Source organism: Lampetra fluviatilis, chromosome 42 (genome assembly GCF_964198595.1).
Source record: "Lampetra fluviatilis chromosome 42, kcLamFluv1.1, whole genome shotgun sequence".
NCBI lineage: Eukaryota > Metazoa > Chordata > Hyperoartia > Petromyzontiformes > Petromyzontidae > Lampetra > Lampetra fluviatilis.
Genome location: NC_136316.1, coordinates 2087872 through 2107947, shown reverse-complemented (window position 1 = coordinate 2107947; position 20076 = coordinate 2087872). Strand labels below are relative to the sequence as shown.

At 44.0% G+C, this 20076-nt stretch overlaps 1 protein-coding gene across 17 annotated transcripts in view; it reads right to left on the bottom strand.

Annotated features, from left to right (window-relative positions):
• The window catches only part of LOC144946632 (teneurin-4-like), a 416480-nt gene that overhangs the window by 100479 nt on the left and 295925 nt on the right, over nt 1–20076 (bottom strand). For all 17 annotated transcript variants that reach the window (XM_078875662.1, XM_078875670.1, XM_078875671.1 and 14 more), the window contains one exon: nt 1260–1373. In XM_078875662.1, coding sequence (XP_078731788.1) covers nt 1260–1373 — 114 coding nt within the window. The remainder of the gene's footprint in view (nt 1–1259; nt 1374–20076) is intronic.

Genomic DNA, 20076 nt, shown 5'->3' with positions numbered 1-20076 from the left:
GGTTTTTTTTTTCTCTTCTCAAAAATACTTTCAATTACATGCAAATCAGGTAATCCTTCTCAGCATTTTTCAAAATGAGACAAAATATTTTACAGTCAACGTAGTAATTACATTTACATATTTATAAGAGTAACTGATAATCGGCTTTGCTACTCCATGGGAAGTGAATTACCTGGTTCACCGATGATGGGATAGCCACCCATGCAGCGCAACTAATGGTGATGGGGGTGTTGGTACTTTCATATCATCGAGGATAAATGTCACGTCTTCATTAAAATTCCTCAGATTTTTTGTCTCTCTCGATGAGTCCCACCACCAATTTTTTGACAACATTTGGGGTTGGAGGGCAGAGTGATGGCTTCGAGGCTGGGACACCTAACTTGCGAGTCAGAGCAATAACATTCTGTTGACGTAGCTTTTGTACGGACCCATAATGTTATGCTAACATAGTTTTGGTAAATAATATGCTTAAGTACTTAGCACGATGCTGGAAACGATTTGGAACATTAGACTGAATAAGCCTTAAGAGTAAAAACAATCAACCTCGAAGCCATCATCTTTGCAGGCACAAGTTCAGAAAGATATGTATTATATATGTGTTAAGTATACGGATATAATCAATTTTAAAAGGTAAAAGTGTAGGCTGGCAATTTACTTGGTCATGCACTGCTGGAAATAGGGCATCCACTAGATACTATTGTGAGCTACTCTTCCATTCTAGATTTGAAGTTTTCGTGACTGCAAGGTTCCATACTCTTTGGTTCTTTTGGTAAAGTCACGTGGGTGAAAAATCTAAATCTAAATAAATAAATCACTCTTCCATGCAATACGTCTTTAAAGTGGTGTGAGTACCTAACTGCCCTTAACGTGCACCTAGCCTGGCACAAGCATCGTGGTGACGTCACCGCCACTTAGTGGCGAATGGCGGTTGTTGTTGTTGTACCTACGCGTCACCCCACAAACTACCTGCCCATTGACTAACTGTGGTGTACCCATAAAGAGGCGAGGAAGTTTAAACAAACTTGCTCATCGCTTTAACTGTCATGGCTGACAAATCGAACACGTGACTGCATGCCAAGCGTGTTAACCATGGGCCCCTTCAACTACATCATTGGCAAATTTCAGCCTTCTAGTACTTGTGGAACACATCGTTAGAATTTATATCGGTCGCTCGCACGCTCGGTTACGATCATCTCCGCGTGTTAAGTCAGCCGATAGGATCGCCACAGATCAGAGCAACCATGGCATTCATCTCCCACCTTTTCCAGCTGCGCCCGTGGCATCGCCCACGTGGCCTGGCCGACCGGCGTCCCGCACGCCCGGCTGAACGGGCATCGCCTGGAACTGCCAGTTGAGCCCATACACGTGCAGCACTACGGAGCAGAGGAGGGGATGAGGGGGAGGGGAGGGGGCAATCATGCGTGTTAAAACAATCCGTGCGTATACTCGTGTTGACAAAAACCAGGGACATGGATGGCTCTTCGATGTGTTTTCAGGTTGGGCCGTGTATATATTTTTTTTGGCGCGATGTACTCGACGCTTCACCCCACGAGCTGGGAGTTTCTTCGGCAAAACCAAGCGCGCTTCGTCCTCTTGCCAGGAGACGAACCGAAGAAGCTGCCAGCACGTGGAGTAAAACGTTAGACATCGTGCCCAACAGCAACATGCGGTATTAACCTAGAGACAGACCAGAAGGCTACAACAGCACAGCTGTGAAAATCCATGCAGTGAAACCAGACAATATCCACAATTTATAATAACGATGCAGGCACCCCAGTGGTCCTTACTTTTTGGCCACTTTCCACATTCATTCTTGTCTCAGCGTGGCCCATCACAGTAATCTTTGTTGCCATAATCATCAATCACTGCATTCCCTGTGGCTTGTCGGCTTTGTGAGACCAAACATACTGCATTGCCATAATGATAATACGAATAATAATAATAATATATAGAAATAGCTGCTAATTCCTAGCCAATAATATTACTGAAGCAGCTGAATGACTCTAGGGGCCAATGCTTACGTCAAGGTATCAGCAGCTATATTTGCTTGAGGTGCACGTGCACTGCCATCTCTGTCCATCCACTGCTGAACGAGGGCCTCCTTTTTTTGCCATGTGGGTCAGAGGAGCTATTTCACCTTTCTACGATGGCCAGTGCTTGTTGTTGAAAGCAGGGAGCATAGGCATGGGTGCATAGATGTACAGTACAATTATATATTTTGCTGCCCCCCCCACCCACATAGCTCTGCAGATTTTAGCAACTCACTATATTGCTGTGGTCACCCATCAGAATATATATTATCCAGGCTCAAATACTCTCCTTAGCTTCCGAGATCGGACGGGACTTGATGCATTCCGGGCTATTGGGTCACAGGCCCTTGAGGAGCACACAAGAAGAAATGAAATTTATTGACCAAAGTCAACACCATTTTATATGTGCATTAAGTTAAATAGCCTTTCGCGCAGGCGCTGGTAATTAAATAACGTTTTTTTAAAGTCACAAAAATGGTGCACACACTTAATTTGACGCATGCACTTCCAGAAAAAAAAAGCCCCAGCAACAAGTGAAGGGTAAAAATGTTTTGGCCATTTCGACAGTGAAATCTCTCTGGAGAGAGCTGAGGTAGAAAGGGCTGCACTTGATGATATATTAGGAGGCGTGCAGTCAGGGCTTAATGCAGAGCTGTGCCTGGCAGAGTTGTGCCTGGCTCAGTGACGAGAGGCACTGAAACGGAAGATTTCTCCCACTCTTCATCCATTACTCATTGATTTTTAGCACTGTGAAAGAAATGTTTTCAAGTAATTGAATAAGCAGAAAAAGGATTAAATTCGCTGCTCGGGAATTTAAAATAAACAATAAACTGATGTTTATTTATGAAAATAAAAAGGGGACCACCTGCTAACATTAGGCCAGATAATGCGGTTTGTTTAGTTAATCTGGGGCTTAAAAGGCAGGGCCGGCGTTTTGCTCTGTTTTGGCATTCACTGGCACACAAACAGCGGCTGAAATGCTTGGTGATGGGACGGGGGAGTTCCCTGGAGACTTCACAGACCATGGCCAGGCAGACCGCAGTGCACACGCACCCTTGGATCACCCCATCACCACACATTATTGTAGTTTGAGTTACATGGGTGGCAAGATTCCATCTTTGAGAATTCGTGTCAAGAATAAAGAACAGTTCTCCGTGAAGGGTAAAATGCTATGAAGGCGAGAATGCCAGTAGCATGCTGAAAATACATTTTGACGAAACATCATTCATCATTTTAAGAATTATATCTCATTGATGTACTGCTATGGGAAAAACCGAGGTCATCAAAAATACATATCCGGATTACATGCATTAAAATTGTTTATTATTGCAAGCACATTATTACACGTTTTTTTTATCTCTCACTCTTTATATTTATACGGGAGTGCGTATCCTTCACGTATATTAATTCCACGTACTTTTTCATAAGCACATAATCCCATGTATAATAGAACAGGTCATCACAGAGGATTGCGAAGCGGCAGCAAAAAAATAAATTACAGTACATGAATAATTATTGGAGAAAGAAGAACATATATATATAACCTATTCTAATGCAGCTGGCCGGGTGAGTTAGTGGGATAAATCCCTCTATCAGCATACTATGCCTGACGTCTCTGGGGTTCGGAGATTAAACCCGGCCCCGAGAGCAGCTGCTGGATCGCACGGTTGCGAGTTTTCCCCGTACGGAATCAGCCGTGCGTGGGCATTATTCAGCGGTGGCACAAAACGAGCCTACCCCCCCACCGTCCCGTCCCCCCCGTAGAATTTTACGGCACCGGTCAGCGATGTGGCACTCAGTTGCTTTACTGGGCAGTGAGAAGAGAGGCCATGCGCACACCAAGATGGCTACTCTGGCACAAGGGGAAGGCTTCGAGGAAGGAAAAAAGAAACAAACGGAGAGTTTTGAGGGCTTCCTGACGGGGGGCAGCGAGAGAAGACTTAACGCAGACCCCGGCTATGATCTGCGCCTGGCCGACAGCTGCCGAACCTGGCAGCTCAACGATAAGAAATGTTTTCGCGACTAATCCAACGCCTATTGATTGGAGACAATTTGAACGGTGACAGGAATGAAATATTACAAAAAATTCGTCAGACTCTTATTTATTAAAACGACTAATTGATTACCCATTCAAACATAAACCTGGCAGCAATTGTATATAGATTTTTGTTAGTTTTTAATTTCTATGTTGCGTTTAATAAAAGGCATATTGGATAGCTATATATGAACAGGCAGTAAGTAAACCCAACTCATTTTTGTGTCTAATAAAGTACAGTCCACAGGTCCTGAGGTTTGAACCAAGAAGCTGGTCTCTTCACGACTTGAGGGAGGAAAGACGGAAATAAAAAGAGATTACCCTGGGAGTGCCCCACCAAGGTTGATTCAGCCACAAATGAGTAGCAGGGCAAGGCCCTCCCTCAGGTCAACTCAACATGAAATAAAGTCCCAGCGAGAGGCTTCCTGGCCTGACCGGTCACATTAGTATGCTGCGAGGGCTCCCGCCGAATGTCGTCGACTCTGGAAATGATTGCCGCGTGCGATGCTCGCCGCGAGCTGCCTCCGCACGGCACGAGCTGGCTGCCCCAACCTCGCACGACCATCTGACAAACAACAAGTCCCACAATGGCGGCACTCGCCAAGTCGACTTCATCGGGGGGGGGGGGGGGAAGGGGGTGGCCATCCTTTTTTATTTTGAATTAGACATTTTTTCCTCTCTCTCTCTCTCACCGATAAGGTAACTTTCCATTTGTTTTGTTTCACCCTTTGAAGGAGACGTGATTGAATAAAGAAAGGATAGGTATCTTTTCCATCTTCCCATCGAGCCGAGGCAGTGAATCTCAGCCAAGGCTGGCAGAATTTCCGTTAAGAGTCGAGGTTATTTACAATCTCTGGATCCATACAAATGGCATATTAACAAGGACATCAGAGAAATGTCATTTTTAAATTGTACCTTTTCACACCTATGGATCTCATCCTCCCATTTCCTCCAGCCCGGGGTCTCACTATGCAGCCTCTTTCCACATGATGTAACACAATTTTCCCAAGCCACAGGCCCAAAACGAGTTACATATTTCCCTTTTCCGTATTAAAAAAAGGACACCATCACCGTGCATTAATATAATAGCTCCTTCATATAAATTTCGACTGCTTCAGTATAAGAATTTCCGGATGAAATTACCTGCCTTTCACCAATGTTCGGAAATGCTGATTGCATTTATTACCTCCATTTGAAAAGACAGCAATAACAACAAATAGCACAATTTAAAACCCTGACAGATTAACTGATCCTGGCTTTGCATGTCTTTAAATATTTGTGAACATATACACACACACACATGCACACGGTAGGTGGGTAAGGCACAGCATGTGAGTGTTTAAGTTGAGTGATTGAGATAGCAACTCAATAATATCCTGCGCAAGGGATGAGCTGTGGAAAGTACAGATGTAAACGTCTTTCTACCCACGTTGTGTCTGTTATTGAAACAATTCTCGCATAGGAAACTGCATGATAAATCGTCCTTTCTTAAAACGAATGCAGCTCGGATACATAGATAATAATAAAGTGCAAGGCAACTAAAATGGAACGTGTGTGGTGTTCAGATTTCCACGTATTGAGTATTTCTTCTCTCGAGATTTTGCCAAGCACTCTGACCACAACAACTTCCAGGAGCTGAGAGTTATGGGCGAGTCAGGGTCATGCTGGCGGTTGGGGTCTACAACTGCTGAAGATGCCCGCAGTTTTGTGAGTGGTGAAATTCCGAGAGAAGAAATGATCAGCAAGCAGCCTGAACCCAGGTACGTCCACATTGGGATTACGCGGGGAGGCTGCGAAAGCTTGCGAGCTAAATTGAAAACTAACTCCTGAGAGACATTTCAGAAAGTTTAGGCCGATCGAACTGTCACCAACTACTTCAACTCTTTCGTCAATCTGGGGGTGTTCAGTCAACCAAGTTTCATTTATAATGGCATGAACCACATCACATCCCTTCAACCTTCATTGGCTGTTCCACCAGGAGTTGCGCTAACTGTTTAATCTTGGTGACAGAATTAAAGCTTAAATTAATTCAATTTTGGAGGGCTGGTCAGATAGCAGTGGCTGTGTGCATTGTGCTATAGAAACCCCTTTGACCTGACTTCAATTACCTGCCACGGCTAACATCCGTGGCGAGTGATGTTTGAACCGACGGACTTTGGCTCTCTCCATTCACTGACGTGCACCAACCAGCATGGTGAAGTATGATGATGCGAAAACAATCCCCGTTAAGAGACCCAACATGGGGAGCCATTGAATCCAGCTTCAAGATGAATTGAGTGATGATGAAAAAAAGTCAAATAAAAAAAGTGTACTCTAACATTTTCTGTTAGCCTGTTTATTCATGTGGGGGCTTAGAGCTATGCTTGTGGTAGATTTAATAAGTACATACATTGCAGGCATATGGCACAACAAAGGCAACACGGCTATAAAAGTAAATGTCCAAAAAAAAATTGGAAAAAAAAAGTATTGAAACCATGAATAAAGTAGATTATATTCAATAAAGAACACTTTATGTGAGGGGCAAAGTTCACAAATAGAATGTGTTACATTTTCATATGCTTTTTCAACCGCATCGCTATAAAACGTTGTGCAATGCAACGCAAATCTCTTCCAGAGAGGCAATAGAAACAAGTTTCTCCACTCCCACCACCCCCACCTGGCCTCTGCCCACCTCTCAGAAGTATAAATGGGCATGCCACAGTTAGGCCATGTGGTTTTAACACTGGTAGGAACCACCAGGTTCCACCAGCCCACAGGGGATTATTGTGTCCGTCCGTCCGTAGTGCATCCAAAAATGGGAGGGGTGGGGCTGGGTGGGGAGGGGAGGGTGGGACTGGGTGGGGGGTGAGAGGGGTTGGGCTGGGTGAGGAGGGGCTGGTCACCCCGTGGTGCCCTTATAAAACTCAACGTGCTTCAAAAAAATGTGAACACTTCGGAGAAAGTGCAACAACACCACGAGAAATGTGCTGCCTCCTCCGAGCTCTGGAGAAGATTCCAGGCACGCGTTGCCAATGATGGCGAACGAGTGGAGACTGACTTTCTGAAGCTAATAACATACATTTGCAATCATGTTAGTGTATTATCCGTTCTTTCGCCATTAAAAACTATGGTCCCATATAGGTGTTAACATTTTTGAAGCACCGTGTATGTGTGGTGGGGTAATGTTTGGGTGCTTACCCCTCTTTCGAGAGATGTGACCCAAATTGGAAGAGTAGGCCAAATACAATTTCATTGTCACTCCCAAGGCTCATGCCTCATGGATACCCTTCCACCGGGAGTGGTGTGGGAAAGAAATGTCAGTGCTGAACCTTCACCGTTTACAAAGCGAGCAATTAAAGAGCATCAGACCAATGGAGAATATTATCTTTTAGATAGTGTGTTTTTTTTTCAAACGTGGCATTTGCAACTTAACCGTACTAAAATACTGAATTACAATTAATATGAATAATACAAGGAAAAAACCCAGGCTTGATTCACAAGTTGTGGCTCAGTGTTTTACAGCAGAAAAGATCATTAATTGATAGCAGCTCTGCTCGGGTAATTGCAGACTGGATGGTTCATTAGATGCTTTTATTTAAAATTCAGGCCAATTACACATTAGCAGTAGGTCAGATATCAGACTGAGCAGGCTCGGGTGGGGAAAATAGGGGACAATGCCTATTGATGTAAAATTCTCAAGAGCTCATTTTCTCTTTTTTACAATACATAAATTATTCACAACTCACTGCGGGATAAATTAATTGATTTTGAAGCTATACACACGGCGGTGCACGGTGTACTTTGAATGTTTAACAATATAACGGTAGCATGGGAAAATGCTACACAATAAGGAAAATGTACCGAGCACCCGTAAGAAAACATTGCGTGCAGTGCATTATTCTGATCTTAGAGAACACGTTCATTTGCAGTTTACCTCATAGCATGCAGTAAAATAAATAGACTGAGGTGGTCAAGTGGCTCAGAGGTCAAAACAATCGAGCTGGCCCTGCTGAGATGCTGGGGTTTAAATGTGGACAGGGGCCCCCCTATCTTTCAACTGGGTCAATGTCTCAGCCTGGTCTACTAATCATCAAAAATGTAGTTTTTTTTACTGTCACTCAACTATCTCAGAACAGTGTGGGAAGGTCCGCCCCCTTACTGTGCAAACGAAGCCGCCTCAAGACGTTCACGCAGCTTGGGAATCTTCATTTATCTTTCATTTGTTTAGACTGGAGGAATCTTTTTTTTCACACAGACGTCCAGTAGCAGAGTGACGCGGGGGAATTGGGTCATTCAGACCACATATTTACAGTGTAATACGTTTCTGAGCTTCCCGGCACATATATCGAGTTCATCTGTACCTTAAACACGTGGCGTGTCGATAACCAGCACATATGAAAAGCTATAAAAATGCCACTGGGAGAAGTTCTGTGAGGATCTCTTCTGTGGATGTCCCCTAATGACACGAGGCACGGCGCTCTGCGAGACATCCGAAAAGATTCTTTGCCTCAGGACACGATGCTGGTAGTTACAACCGGAACACATTTGATAAAATACGACTGCATGTAAAAAAATGATAAGTTTAATGGCATCATTACACGGTTAGCTACGTACGGTGCGAAGGAAGCTTAACATACGTACATACAAACAGCTAATTTAATAACTGAAAACTGCCAAAAATGTAATCCAACTCGTCAACTCTCCCCGACAACATCGCCAGCAGCATGAAACTTGAATACCCTCTAATTACAGTTCAAACCTCCCAAATTAGTTGGACTGACCTTGTCCCCAAAAGTAATATAAAGTATTAAAAAACCCATATATATTACAATTCGACCAACTAATCCCATGAACTCCTCTTTTGATCTAGAAAAACCATACGCTTATGGAAGACCATTCATTTTGCGAGAAACTTAATTTGCATGAACATCAGGAGAATTAATTGAAAACTATGATTTTACAAACATAATTGTACATATTGACGTTTTATATTTAAAGCTACTTTTTTTTACACTCATACATTTATTACTCAAACGTGATTGGGTTTTTTTTTATTTCTCCACAGCATGTAATTGTTCCACTATGTGAGATGACAATTTATACGAGCTTACTATTAGTGACACGGTCTTGGTATTGTAAGTACAAAGTGTAAATACCCCCTGTTGCTTAACTAATGTTTCCTTCATGCATAATGATTGACTTCATAAAAAAATACGACTTTTTTTTCTTCCTAATTGACTGATTTTTTTTTTTATGCCACACACATGGTTCACTTAACTCTCTGTCTTTGGCGCGGTGATTACGATACAAAGACTTTTAAATCCGATCCCGATAAAAATGTTCGAATCACAATGCATGTCCATACATGCACAACACACACACACGGTAGGCAAACGTTCCCATATTTAGCCCATACAGTCAACACGAGCATGAACCTCTTAAAGTCAGCGTGGCACACAAACGCAATTACAGCTGTAGTGCACAGTCAGCCACAGGGCTTAATTCTTTAAATCTAGCTGGAAGTGTCCGAGGCTGAGCATCAGAAACGATGTATCTGTCCAGGTGGGGTAAGGTGGATCACGATGGGGGGGGGTACCAGAGCTGGAGTTCACACACGATGCTAAATACTTAGTTTAGGCTCAGGCAATCTTCAAACGGCCCAGGCAAGGTTCACATTGCAAAATTCCGATTGTTGCCGATGTGCATAGCCAGGAATTAATCCCTGCCGATGCCTGGAACGTATCTGGGTGAGCAAGTGCTGTTTAGCGGGTGCCCAAAAAGGTCGGCACGGCACACGAGGGGGTGGGTGGCCAACACCACCCCCGGCCCCTTTGTCTCCCCAGTGACGATGTTTACACATTGCACCGGGTACTCATTTGAGGCTGAGTCGACCTAGGGGAGGCCCAGGACCGGTTCAAATAATCGTCACTGGTGTTGGCCGTGAGCAGGAATCGAACTCGGGTCGCCGGATTCATAGCGCGGCGCGCTAACCGCTACACCACCGCTCCCCAAACACGCACATTACGCGCGCACACACTTTCACAGGCAACTGCATATAGGGTTGTCACCTGTCCCAGTTTTCCCAGGACCATCCGCTCTTTAAGATAGGTGCTGTCCAGTGAAATAAATAAGTCTTGGGACCTTTTTGCCAGTATCAAAGTATGACAAAATAAGAATAGGTTTAAAGGGTAAAACCTATTTCGTAAATAAGTCTTCCGCGGGGCATTGTTATTTCCCAGTAATAACACACCACTCAAGACGAGACGTTCACGTGCAGTTTCCTCCTCGACTGTTATCGCGAAATATGTTTTCTTCCCATGATATATGTTCCACAGGAGGTGACCGCCTACCCGACGAGAATTATTACTACGGGAAGGTTGGTGCTAACGAAATCCGTTGTCACGTGGGAGGCACGTGCGGGGCCAGGGCTGAGCGGGTCCGCTGTCCAGATTTTGGAATTGCCGCGTTGGCAGAAACAGCTCAGGAGCTTCGGCCGTTTGGTGGCAAGAAACTTGGATGCAGGTCTCACGGCAAGTGCCTCATTAGCATTCTGTATGGGGCGTCCACATCAATGTGCACCCAAACAACGCATGCGTTTCGTACCCCTGCATTAATTACTAGGCCACTCCTGCCTTAAGACCAGCACTTGTATGCATTATGCAGAAAGAGCAATACTGTGCGGTTGCAGGATTTATTTTATTTTATTATTGCAATTATTATTATTCAGAGGCTGGTTGGTTTGCACTTTGTGCAGGTCTGTGTGAATTGTCTTAATGCCAGAGTGAATGTTTTGACTGCACCACCACCACCACCACAATTCACACTACACTAGCACACAACTCAGAGAGCGGTGACGTATATGATGTTGTTCCATTATGATTTGCTTCACATTTGGCAGGGGCAACTCATATTGAACGCTCGAGCACTCATTCCATTTTTTCAATCACTGTATTACTTTTTGACTTTATTAGTGGTTAGTTCAGCCACCGTGTTGGTGAATACTGCCACCGTGTTAATGGTTTGCATGCTGGACATGCATCTGCGGGCACGGCAGTTGAAGCAATGGTACAAGTTTCTTGAATTCCCCCCCCCCCGCTCCAGCATAAATGGGTAGACATCGGTTAGTTGATTGGCAGGTCACGTGTCGTGGGTCTTTATTTAATTAATTATCGAATGCTATTTCACGCGACTTCCCACAGTCAAAACACCAGGTACAATTTTCGAAATATATATACAGATGATGAATAAATCAATGTTCTTTGAGCGGACGTCGGCGTGCACATAGCCACAGAGCCACTTTGCAGCCTCCTCCTTCAGTACGTGCAGGGCCACCAGTCTGTCTTCCAAGACGTCCGGTCAGGATGGAAGAGTAGATCTACGACCTCACGACCTCCTCTTGATACCAAGATCCAGGATGGTCATGTCTATGCGCCGCTTCTCGGTGGCAGCCCCAACAGTCTGGAACGATATCCCTCTGCACATTCGCAGCATCGCCTCAATCGCCTCCTTCAAGCGAGACTTAACAACTCACCTCTACAACCACGCTTTCGAGCGACTCTGAGCTTGGCTCCGCGCCTCTGAGTTGCGGCCACTACGTCTGCAAATTTGCGCGCGTTACAAATTCAACTATTATTATTATTATTGCTACATGTCCTGTCCCGAGGGGCTCTCAAGAGCAACCTAGAGTGGAGGCCTTTCTGCCAGCAGTGCTGTTTGCAATAGACGAGACTATAGAGGCGACTTGCACGCGCACACATCTACGTTTTGTCAGGCACCTCTTTGCTCTCACATTATATATGTGCCTTTTTTTTCCGCGCGTGTTTCGTTCGAGAACGTTAACAACTTTTTCTTGTTTGTTGCGCTATATTCGTCAAGGACCCTGCACTCGTTCTCTGCAATATTCATGTTTTTGTCTTTTGTGTCCGTTGCTGCTGTGCTCACGCACCACGGATCTCCCGTGTAAGATAGTCGGGGAAACTGGCTCAACGCGACCATCCGTGTAACAAATCAAATAAGCTCAAACCTTACCTTTTACAATGTTGGCACAGAGAGGATTTAACTGAGCTAAGAGAGTCGCGCGCTCTGTGATGCCAGGGAGCAGGTAGACTTAATTTTCCATCTGAGGAATGGCACATTCAGCAGCTATGCCCACTACAAATCATTGGGGGCAAGTGGGCAATGTTCCATCAGACTGCACAATAGTTTGCATGCACAAAAATCGGACGACCTTTCACAGCGGCATTAATCAAGTAATTGTGAAACGATGGCGATTGAATTGTGGCTTTTCAGTCACCCACTAACCCATGCTGCTGGTGGATGGTGTTTCATCATAAGCTCCTAATTTTATAGTAAATTCAATGTCTGATAAAATAAAAAGGGTAATATGTATAAATGAAAAGAAAATAATCTGTAATGCACCAATGAAATAAATGAATGCATCAAATGGGTGAAGAATTCTCCAGGTCATGCCGATCATTTTTTGTTTTTACCATACTTCACCACACTGATCAGTGCGGGTTGGTGAAGGGTGGCATGTAACGGATGTTAGCCGTGCTGGGGAATCGAGCTCCGGTCGCCCAACACTGAAATGAAATTTCTTGAGACGTGCAAAATTATGGAAAAATGCTTTCAAAACAGAAATCACGTTATCAATACACAGCCCCTTACACCGTGACAATTCTAAGTGTAACAAACCCCTCTCCGCAACAAAAAAGGAATTGCTCTCAAATAGCTACGTACACCGATGCACACACTCATTTACCATTTTGCATTGACCTTTGTATTTGCTGAAGCAAGTTTAAATTCATGGCATTCCGAATGGCTATAATATCAATACAGCCGTCAGGAAATTAAGAAAATAGCACAAGTTCAAAAAAGGCTAAGGATTTTTTTAAAGCTCAGCTTTGATAGAATACCTATATTTTGCATGCAAAAGAAAATCAATCAAGAAAAAAATGTGCTGAATGTCCAGACCTTATAATGGGAACTTGCATGCAATTATTACGGCATTATTAGCGGTTTCATGGAAGAATCTGGAAGCGATGTGGTCTTTGGTAATATTGAACGTTGCCATAATACGGAGAAATGTATACGCCACGCCCACGAATGCATCTTGCATGTGCCGTGTCACGTGAAGGCACTTGAGTATATGCCTCCATTGTTCCCAGCAGAGCCAATATTCATGCATCTCAACAAGCAAAAAAACACCGCTCGTGCAAATCAATTAATTACCATGCAACAAATGAACGCATTTCTGAATACACAATCACGCACGATACACTTGGAGAAATTCTTCTCAAGAGATGAAACGTCAAAGCATCGCGAGCCTGGGCTGACATAAATTGACAGACAAATTTAATTATTTGCATAACTCAAAGTAATGAGGGCATATTCGGAATGATAACGTTTTCCCAATGACAATGCCGCAAAAGAACCCGCAAGGTTATTTAATTTTCTCAATAAAATTAATGGAATTTTTAAGGGAGTTTTTTTTTTTTACTCCGCAACAAATCGGGAAATATTTGACTTGCAGGGTCACGCCGAGAGGACAATTGACGCGTTTTTGTTAAGGCTGCTTTTTGTCTCGTGGAAAAATTTCGTGTGTCCTGAAAAAAAAACGGTCCCCTGAGAAACAAGTAGCTGCCATTTAACCATAAGGTGCATCCGAGGTGCTTGACCTGTCACATTACCTCTGAGGACATTGACAAAAAATAAAAAAATAAAAACAACGATAAGAGCCATTAACCATCGAGAAACATTGCTTACATGTTTTATTTTCCCCTCCTGTCTTTATAGCAGGAAATACATTGGGTCCCAAAGTTAAATAAACTGTTTCCCATTGTTTTCATATTGCGGAGGTACTAAAAAGTGATACACAACAACAACGTGCAGTCGTGTATTCTTCGTCTGAGCTATTGTCCAGAATATACCGTGCTCGCAATGTTCGTCTCTAACATGCCAATCGTAGGGGGTTGTTTGACCATACATCACCGTGCTGGTCAGTGCTGGTTGGTCAAAGGGACCTGGGTCAGATATCGCTAGCCGCTGCTGTTAGCTGAGGCTGGGAATTTAAGGAACTCACATTGCTGAATTGATAAATCAATGCGCAAACCACTACGCATCCACTCCTATCCCAGTTTTCTTTATTTGAAAGAGCTCCAAATGTTGTTACATTTGGGTTTTTCAATTGGAGATGTTAACAACCTGGGGAAGACAGGCCATTAAATGAGCCTATCACAGATGCACCAAAACCGAATATAACTATTGGCCAGCACAAGGAACAACAATGAAATGTACATTGTCGAGGGCAAAGCCCGAAGGTTCAGCTGACGAAGCTGGTTCACGTTGGTGCTCTGTCTAAAGACTCCGTACCGACACATTGTCTCCACTGGCATTCCAATCGCCACAATTGGGTATTTAAGCAAAATATTCTTAAGAAAGGTGGAGGCAAAAAATACATCCATTTACATTTGGCCATATAATCGGAATTCATGGATTAACTCAGCACCAGAGTTATATTTTAAGCAGTGGTCACCAACTTTGACTGAACGAAAAAAACCCCATGAAACATTCCAGACGTCAAAATTACCAATTGGGCACACGCGTAAACATTTAAATGTATCACCATTTACCGCACATTAAATCATGCCTTTCTAATCCTGGCGAGGGCTCATTCCTGATCTGCAAGCAGCTGCATGTAATGGATTTGTGCTGCGTATCTGAAGGACACCTGCAGCTTGCACGTGAGTCCTTGTACCCAACGCTTCAACTCACGTCGGACGCAGACACTCGGTGTGTGCAGCGGCACGCAATGAGCTGTGGGAGCCACTGATCGGTGGGAGTGAAAGGGGAGAGGGAAGAAAGCATCACAGGGAGCGCGGTGATCGCCGCGTTTTCCTGGTTGTTTTTCTTGTCGCAGGTTTTATTTCTCTTCTTCTTCCTACTCTTACCGCGCTACTCCAGTCTTGACTGGTGAAATGCTCAATCAATTGCAAACCTGTAATGGACGACGAGAGGTTCGCTGTATTGAGCGAGTTTATTCTACGACGTCTCTGTACAAAAGTGTCCACACTTGTGACCATGTCGTGTCTGGCAAGGCCGTTAATACGCTTCACCCGACAAGCAAACAATGACTTGCACAAAGAAGCACAAAAACATGAAACAATTTAATGTAGAAGAGGTCTTAGAACACCAAAGAAGAGGCTCAGGGTAAATCATCGTCTTTCTTTCACTCCACCATGTTGCCAGGTGAGCTGAAGACCCACAATTATCATTATTTTACCCTACCCATCTCCCCGCCTCCTCCACTGCTTTCCAGTGCACGTGTCTAATCGTCCACATCCTTCCTAAAATGTCCCTCCGTCTCTTTATCAGATGGCCACTCTGGGAATATATGATCTAATTTCTCATGTATTGTAACCATTATTCCCTTGACTCAACCTCTGGTACCATGTTATTTGTTTACGGGAAGACCAAATAAATATATAAATAAGAAAGTGAATGCATGGCTGTGTGCAGAAAACTTTTTTTTCCAGGCCATCAGCAATGCATGAAGTTCTTCGAAGAGCACAGGGTAGAGTGAGGCAGTAGATGTATCAGTTGCCCTGAATAATGAACCAGCTGCAGAAAGTCAAGTTGAAATGCCTACAGCATGCATGCTGCTTCATTAACTTTTAAAATTCTTGAATTGAACTGGAAACATCAGATAAATGTGGGACGCATTTTATACTGATTTACAAAGTTGAAAAATTAAATCAGTTGTAGCTCGAGGGTAGACTGTTCCCTTTGCATTCGGCTAGCCAATAAATATGTTATCGATCTGATCCACCAAAAAGGGTACATTTTATTGTTTGAAAAAAGACTTCCCTGGAGCTTGGGAAGAAGAGAGAAAAATACTGCATAAATATGTAATGCTCCACTTTTTTTAATCCAACAAGCTGAGAATTCAGCATGCCCACAGGCCTCTATGCAAAGTGAAAATGTGTCAAGTAAGATTGAACAGGTGAGCTTCTGCATAGAAAAGTCGCCTACAGATAGGAGGGTTAACTTCACATCGACAAATTGAGAGACCAATACCTCTTTTTCCATCGCACAACTGAGCCGTGCCACAGCCGTATTGTAGAGCCAAGCCTGGCAGCAGCTCAAGAGGTGACTTGTTGTTTTTTCCGCTCCAGAACCCAAGTCTGCGCCACTGACGGCACCATGCAATGAATGAGTCCAGACGCAGGTAGATGACCCAGCAATGCTGTGTACGAGTCTGACCAACGTTACGCACGATCAAATGTGCATCATTAGCCCCACCCCTGGCCCTGCTTGGATCTGCTTGGCCCTGCTTGGCCCTGAGCCAGCTTCAGATACTCTTGTGGAGCCAGCCTATCATGGTTGGGTTATAGCTATTCATTGGCAATTTGCCATGCCAAGCACGGCATTGAATAGCCATCCACATAATAAGTGCTCTTCGCTGGGGTTTGTGCCAGTGGGAGTGTGTTATACGTTCTCATTTTATACTCTGTATTAAAAGAAAAAAAATAGGTCTGCAAAGACAAACTTGAGCCAAGCTACAATGCCTGCCTTTCCTCACTCGCGAGCACCGTTGCCAATTGTTTTCAGTACCCCCTACCATGAATCTCGGTGTCTTCCACATTATTGCCAAACATCCACATGCAAGCCACAACCCTTTGCAAAAAAAAGAATAGAGTGGAGTTTATGTTGATGGCAATATTGTGGCAAGCTGTAGTCTGCAATGCACTTCAAGTTGAAATGCACAAGAGTTAAGGGATATTTACAGGCAATACCACTGCACAGGCTTTAATATTCTACTTGCAATATTAGCTCGTGCATGACTTCCAAAGGGCATTTTCCAATTAAGTGGGAATAGGGTGCACTTATTTTTTTTGATAATAATTAATTCAAAGCTAATTGGTTTGTCATAATTTGTCTAATAACTGAGTATACACACTAAAGCAACTGTCACAGCAGCATTCAGTCCGCTCTTAAGTTTGGCAAAAACTTCTACGCATAGCCATTACCCGTTCCTCTTCCAGTCATTCAATTAACCATGAGACCATTACAGTCAGCCGACCACACACATATCTAGTATCCCTCCAGAGTGAGCGGATTAAAAAATAATCATACAATGGGGAAAATAAATATATCATCGTATGGAAAGTCCCATATGGAGGGGAGCTCATCCCCATAGCTCATCTGAAAATTGCCAAGTGATGGTTTCACTGCCAAACATGTTTTTGTTCAAATGTGAACTAATCCGCACACGATGTGTGTGTTATGCAAAATAGGTCAAGGAACTTCACAGAGGCTTACGGGTAATTAAAAGCACAATGAAAACCCACTGCAACACGAAAGGTCAACTGCTAATTTAGCCGCTAATTTGCCTATTTCTGGTCGTGCTGAATGTCATTAATAACTAATTTTACGTCATCCAAAATGAGAGCATGAAAGGCAGATCTAAGCACGGGGAAATAAAATAAATATGAATGCAGTCACATTGATTAGTATTTCTCGCACACTCACGTTTATTATTTTTTATTATCACAGCAAGTAATGTTTATGATGTAATTTTAGTTTCGAGCGTTCCAAAATGTTTTCTTTAACATGCAAAACAACGCATTATCGCTTGCATTATGAGACTGAAAACATTTAAATATGATTTTCTTGCCCTCAATAATTGTGAATGTGTAAGATCGCAGAAATACAATAATAGAAGTCAACATCGGCGAAGCGCTTTTAAATAACCTCACTGAAAATATCAAGTCTTACGAATCACTTCGCACCTCCGATTAGCACGGTTAGCTACTTAGGATGACGAAAGACGTTCAACAGACATACATACCTCGACTACGACGCAGCCCCCCACACCCCCCACTCTGCTAAACATCCACTGGAGTATTAGAGAATGTAAAGGTGCAGCCCTGCAAGGGCTTTCTCATGCTCTTGCTAGTGGAAGGATCTCCGCAAGAGGAAGCTCTCCGGAGAAACCCTTCTCAAGAGGTTATTTTTGGACCCTTGTTCCACACTGGACAGACCCCTCCTGCAAGAAGAGGTAGGACCCACACTTTACGCCACCATACACGACCTGACAATTGACTCAACGTGCACCTATTTAGAGATACATGGGTGGACAGAGATGGAGGGGGATTTAAGAAAGAGTACTTATCCATGGCTTCGGCAGCAACAGCACCGGGAACATAAACCCCACATTAAACCATTTAATCACGGAAGGCGTGTACAACGGCAGATGCAGCAGTGGTGCAGTGGTTATTGCACTCACCACTGTGAATCCGGCGACCTGAATTCAATTACCCGGCCATGGCTAACTTGAGTGTTAGTATCTGAACTCCTCATGGAATGCATCCTTCACCAGCATGGTGAAGGATGGTTAAACCACCCCCTTGACTGACACAGCATGGGGAGGCCTTCATCTGGCAGCAGAATGATCAATGGATGCAATGCATACTCCATGTGACAGTAGCACTGGTGGTCCTTTGACAAACAAACAAAAAAGATCCCCGTATAGCCTAAACAGACTGTTGGGGCAGGTGCTGATAGCGAGCACCTATGAAGGCCGGCACAGCACACGAGGGGTTGGGTGGCCAGCACCACGCCCGACCCCCTTTGTCTCCCTCGTAGCGATGTTTACACACCACACTAGGTACTCATTTGAGGCTGAGTCGACCTAGATAATCGTCACTGGTGTTGGCCTTGAGCGGGAATTGAACTCGGATCACCGTGTTTGTCACGCAGCGCGCTAACCGCTACACTACCGCTCCCCCCTTTGACAAACTGACACACACGTGTGTGTATGTATATTCGACAAAGCTGCGTTTTCTCTATGTACAATGTGGAATAAAATATAATCATACCAGCAAGCAAACCTTGCTGACAGCACACAAATCGCAAGGAAGCAACTTGTTTGTGTTCCATTACGTAAATAGTTTTACACAATCTATTAGCCAGCAGACAACAATGACTCCTGAAAGCAACAATGAATTCATTTCTTAATGTATATAAAAATACGCTATTCTTGCCTAGAAATGATTTTCATAATTAGCATGAACACCCACAATTTGTTTTTGGGGCAATGGAGATGTGTCACAGGTGCAGGGCGAGGTGGAGTGATGAGGTGGAACGAGGTACGAGCACTGTGAATGTGATGACAGAACTGGCACAGAATAAACGTTCACGGAGGAAGAAAATCTGAGCGGCAAAAACTCCCGTGCGGTCACGGGGCCTCAGAATAAGAAGTAGATTATCATCATCGACACCCATTGTCATCTGCAGGATATCATCATCCACAAGCTGCCCCTCTTGCAGAGGATCCGACGAGGAACTATGAAGAGCGGGGGGGACCCGCCGGTGTTTCGTAGCTACCCGCACTGTGCGTGCATACACAATAGGACCTCTCCAGGAGCATATCAATGAATGAATAAACACGGCAAAATGTCTTGATACGTCAGATTTATGGGCTGTTGCACGCGTTGTCAAGCACCGCGTACGAATGTCTTTCTCCGACGCGCTGGGAAGCTTCCCGCGGCAACTGGTTTCCAGCACACGGAGCGAAATGTCGCGCAATGCTGCGGAACAAAACACGCGGCACAAACCCAAACACATCGCAGAGCGATTCGGCGCAATGGTCAAAAAACCTACGCAAAAGCTAAACCACGGAGTTGTTACGATCTCCGGTGCTCCTCGCCCAAACTGGCTCGCAGCCGTGAAGCCGTGCACTGCACTGCTAGATAACCCGATCTGGATTGAACTGGACATCTGTAGTAAAAAAAAGAAAGAGCTTCATAGCTCATCGGATTTTTGCAGGATAAATGAAGATTCTGATTGTGAACTTGACTTTAATCACTTGAAGGATTCACCAAATCCAACGCAATGTTACCCAAAACTCATACTTTGAAAGCTAATATCATAACCCACATAAAATGCTGCAAATAGGCAACCAATGGTATATGGTATATTTTTATAAAAACATACATTGTTTCATCAAAATGCCATCGTATTTTGATGGCA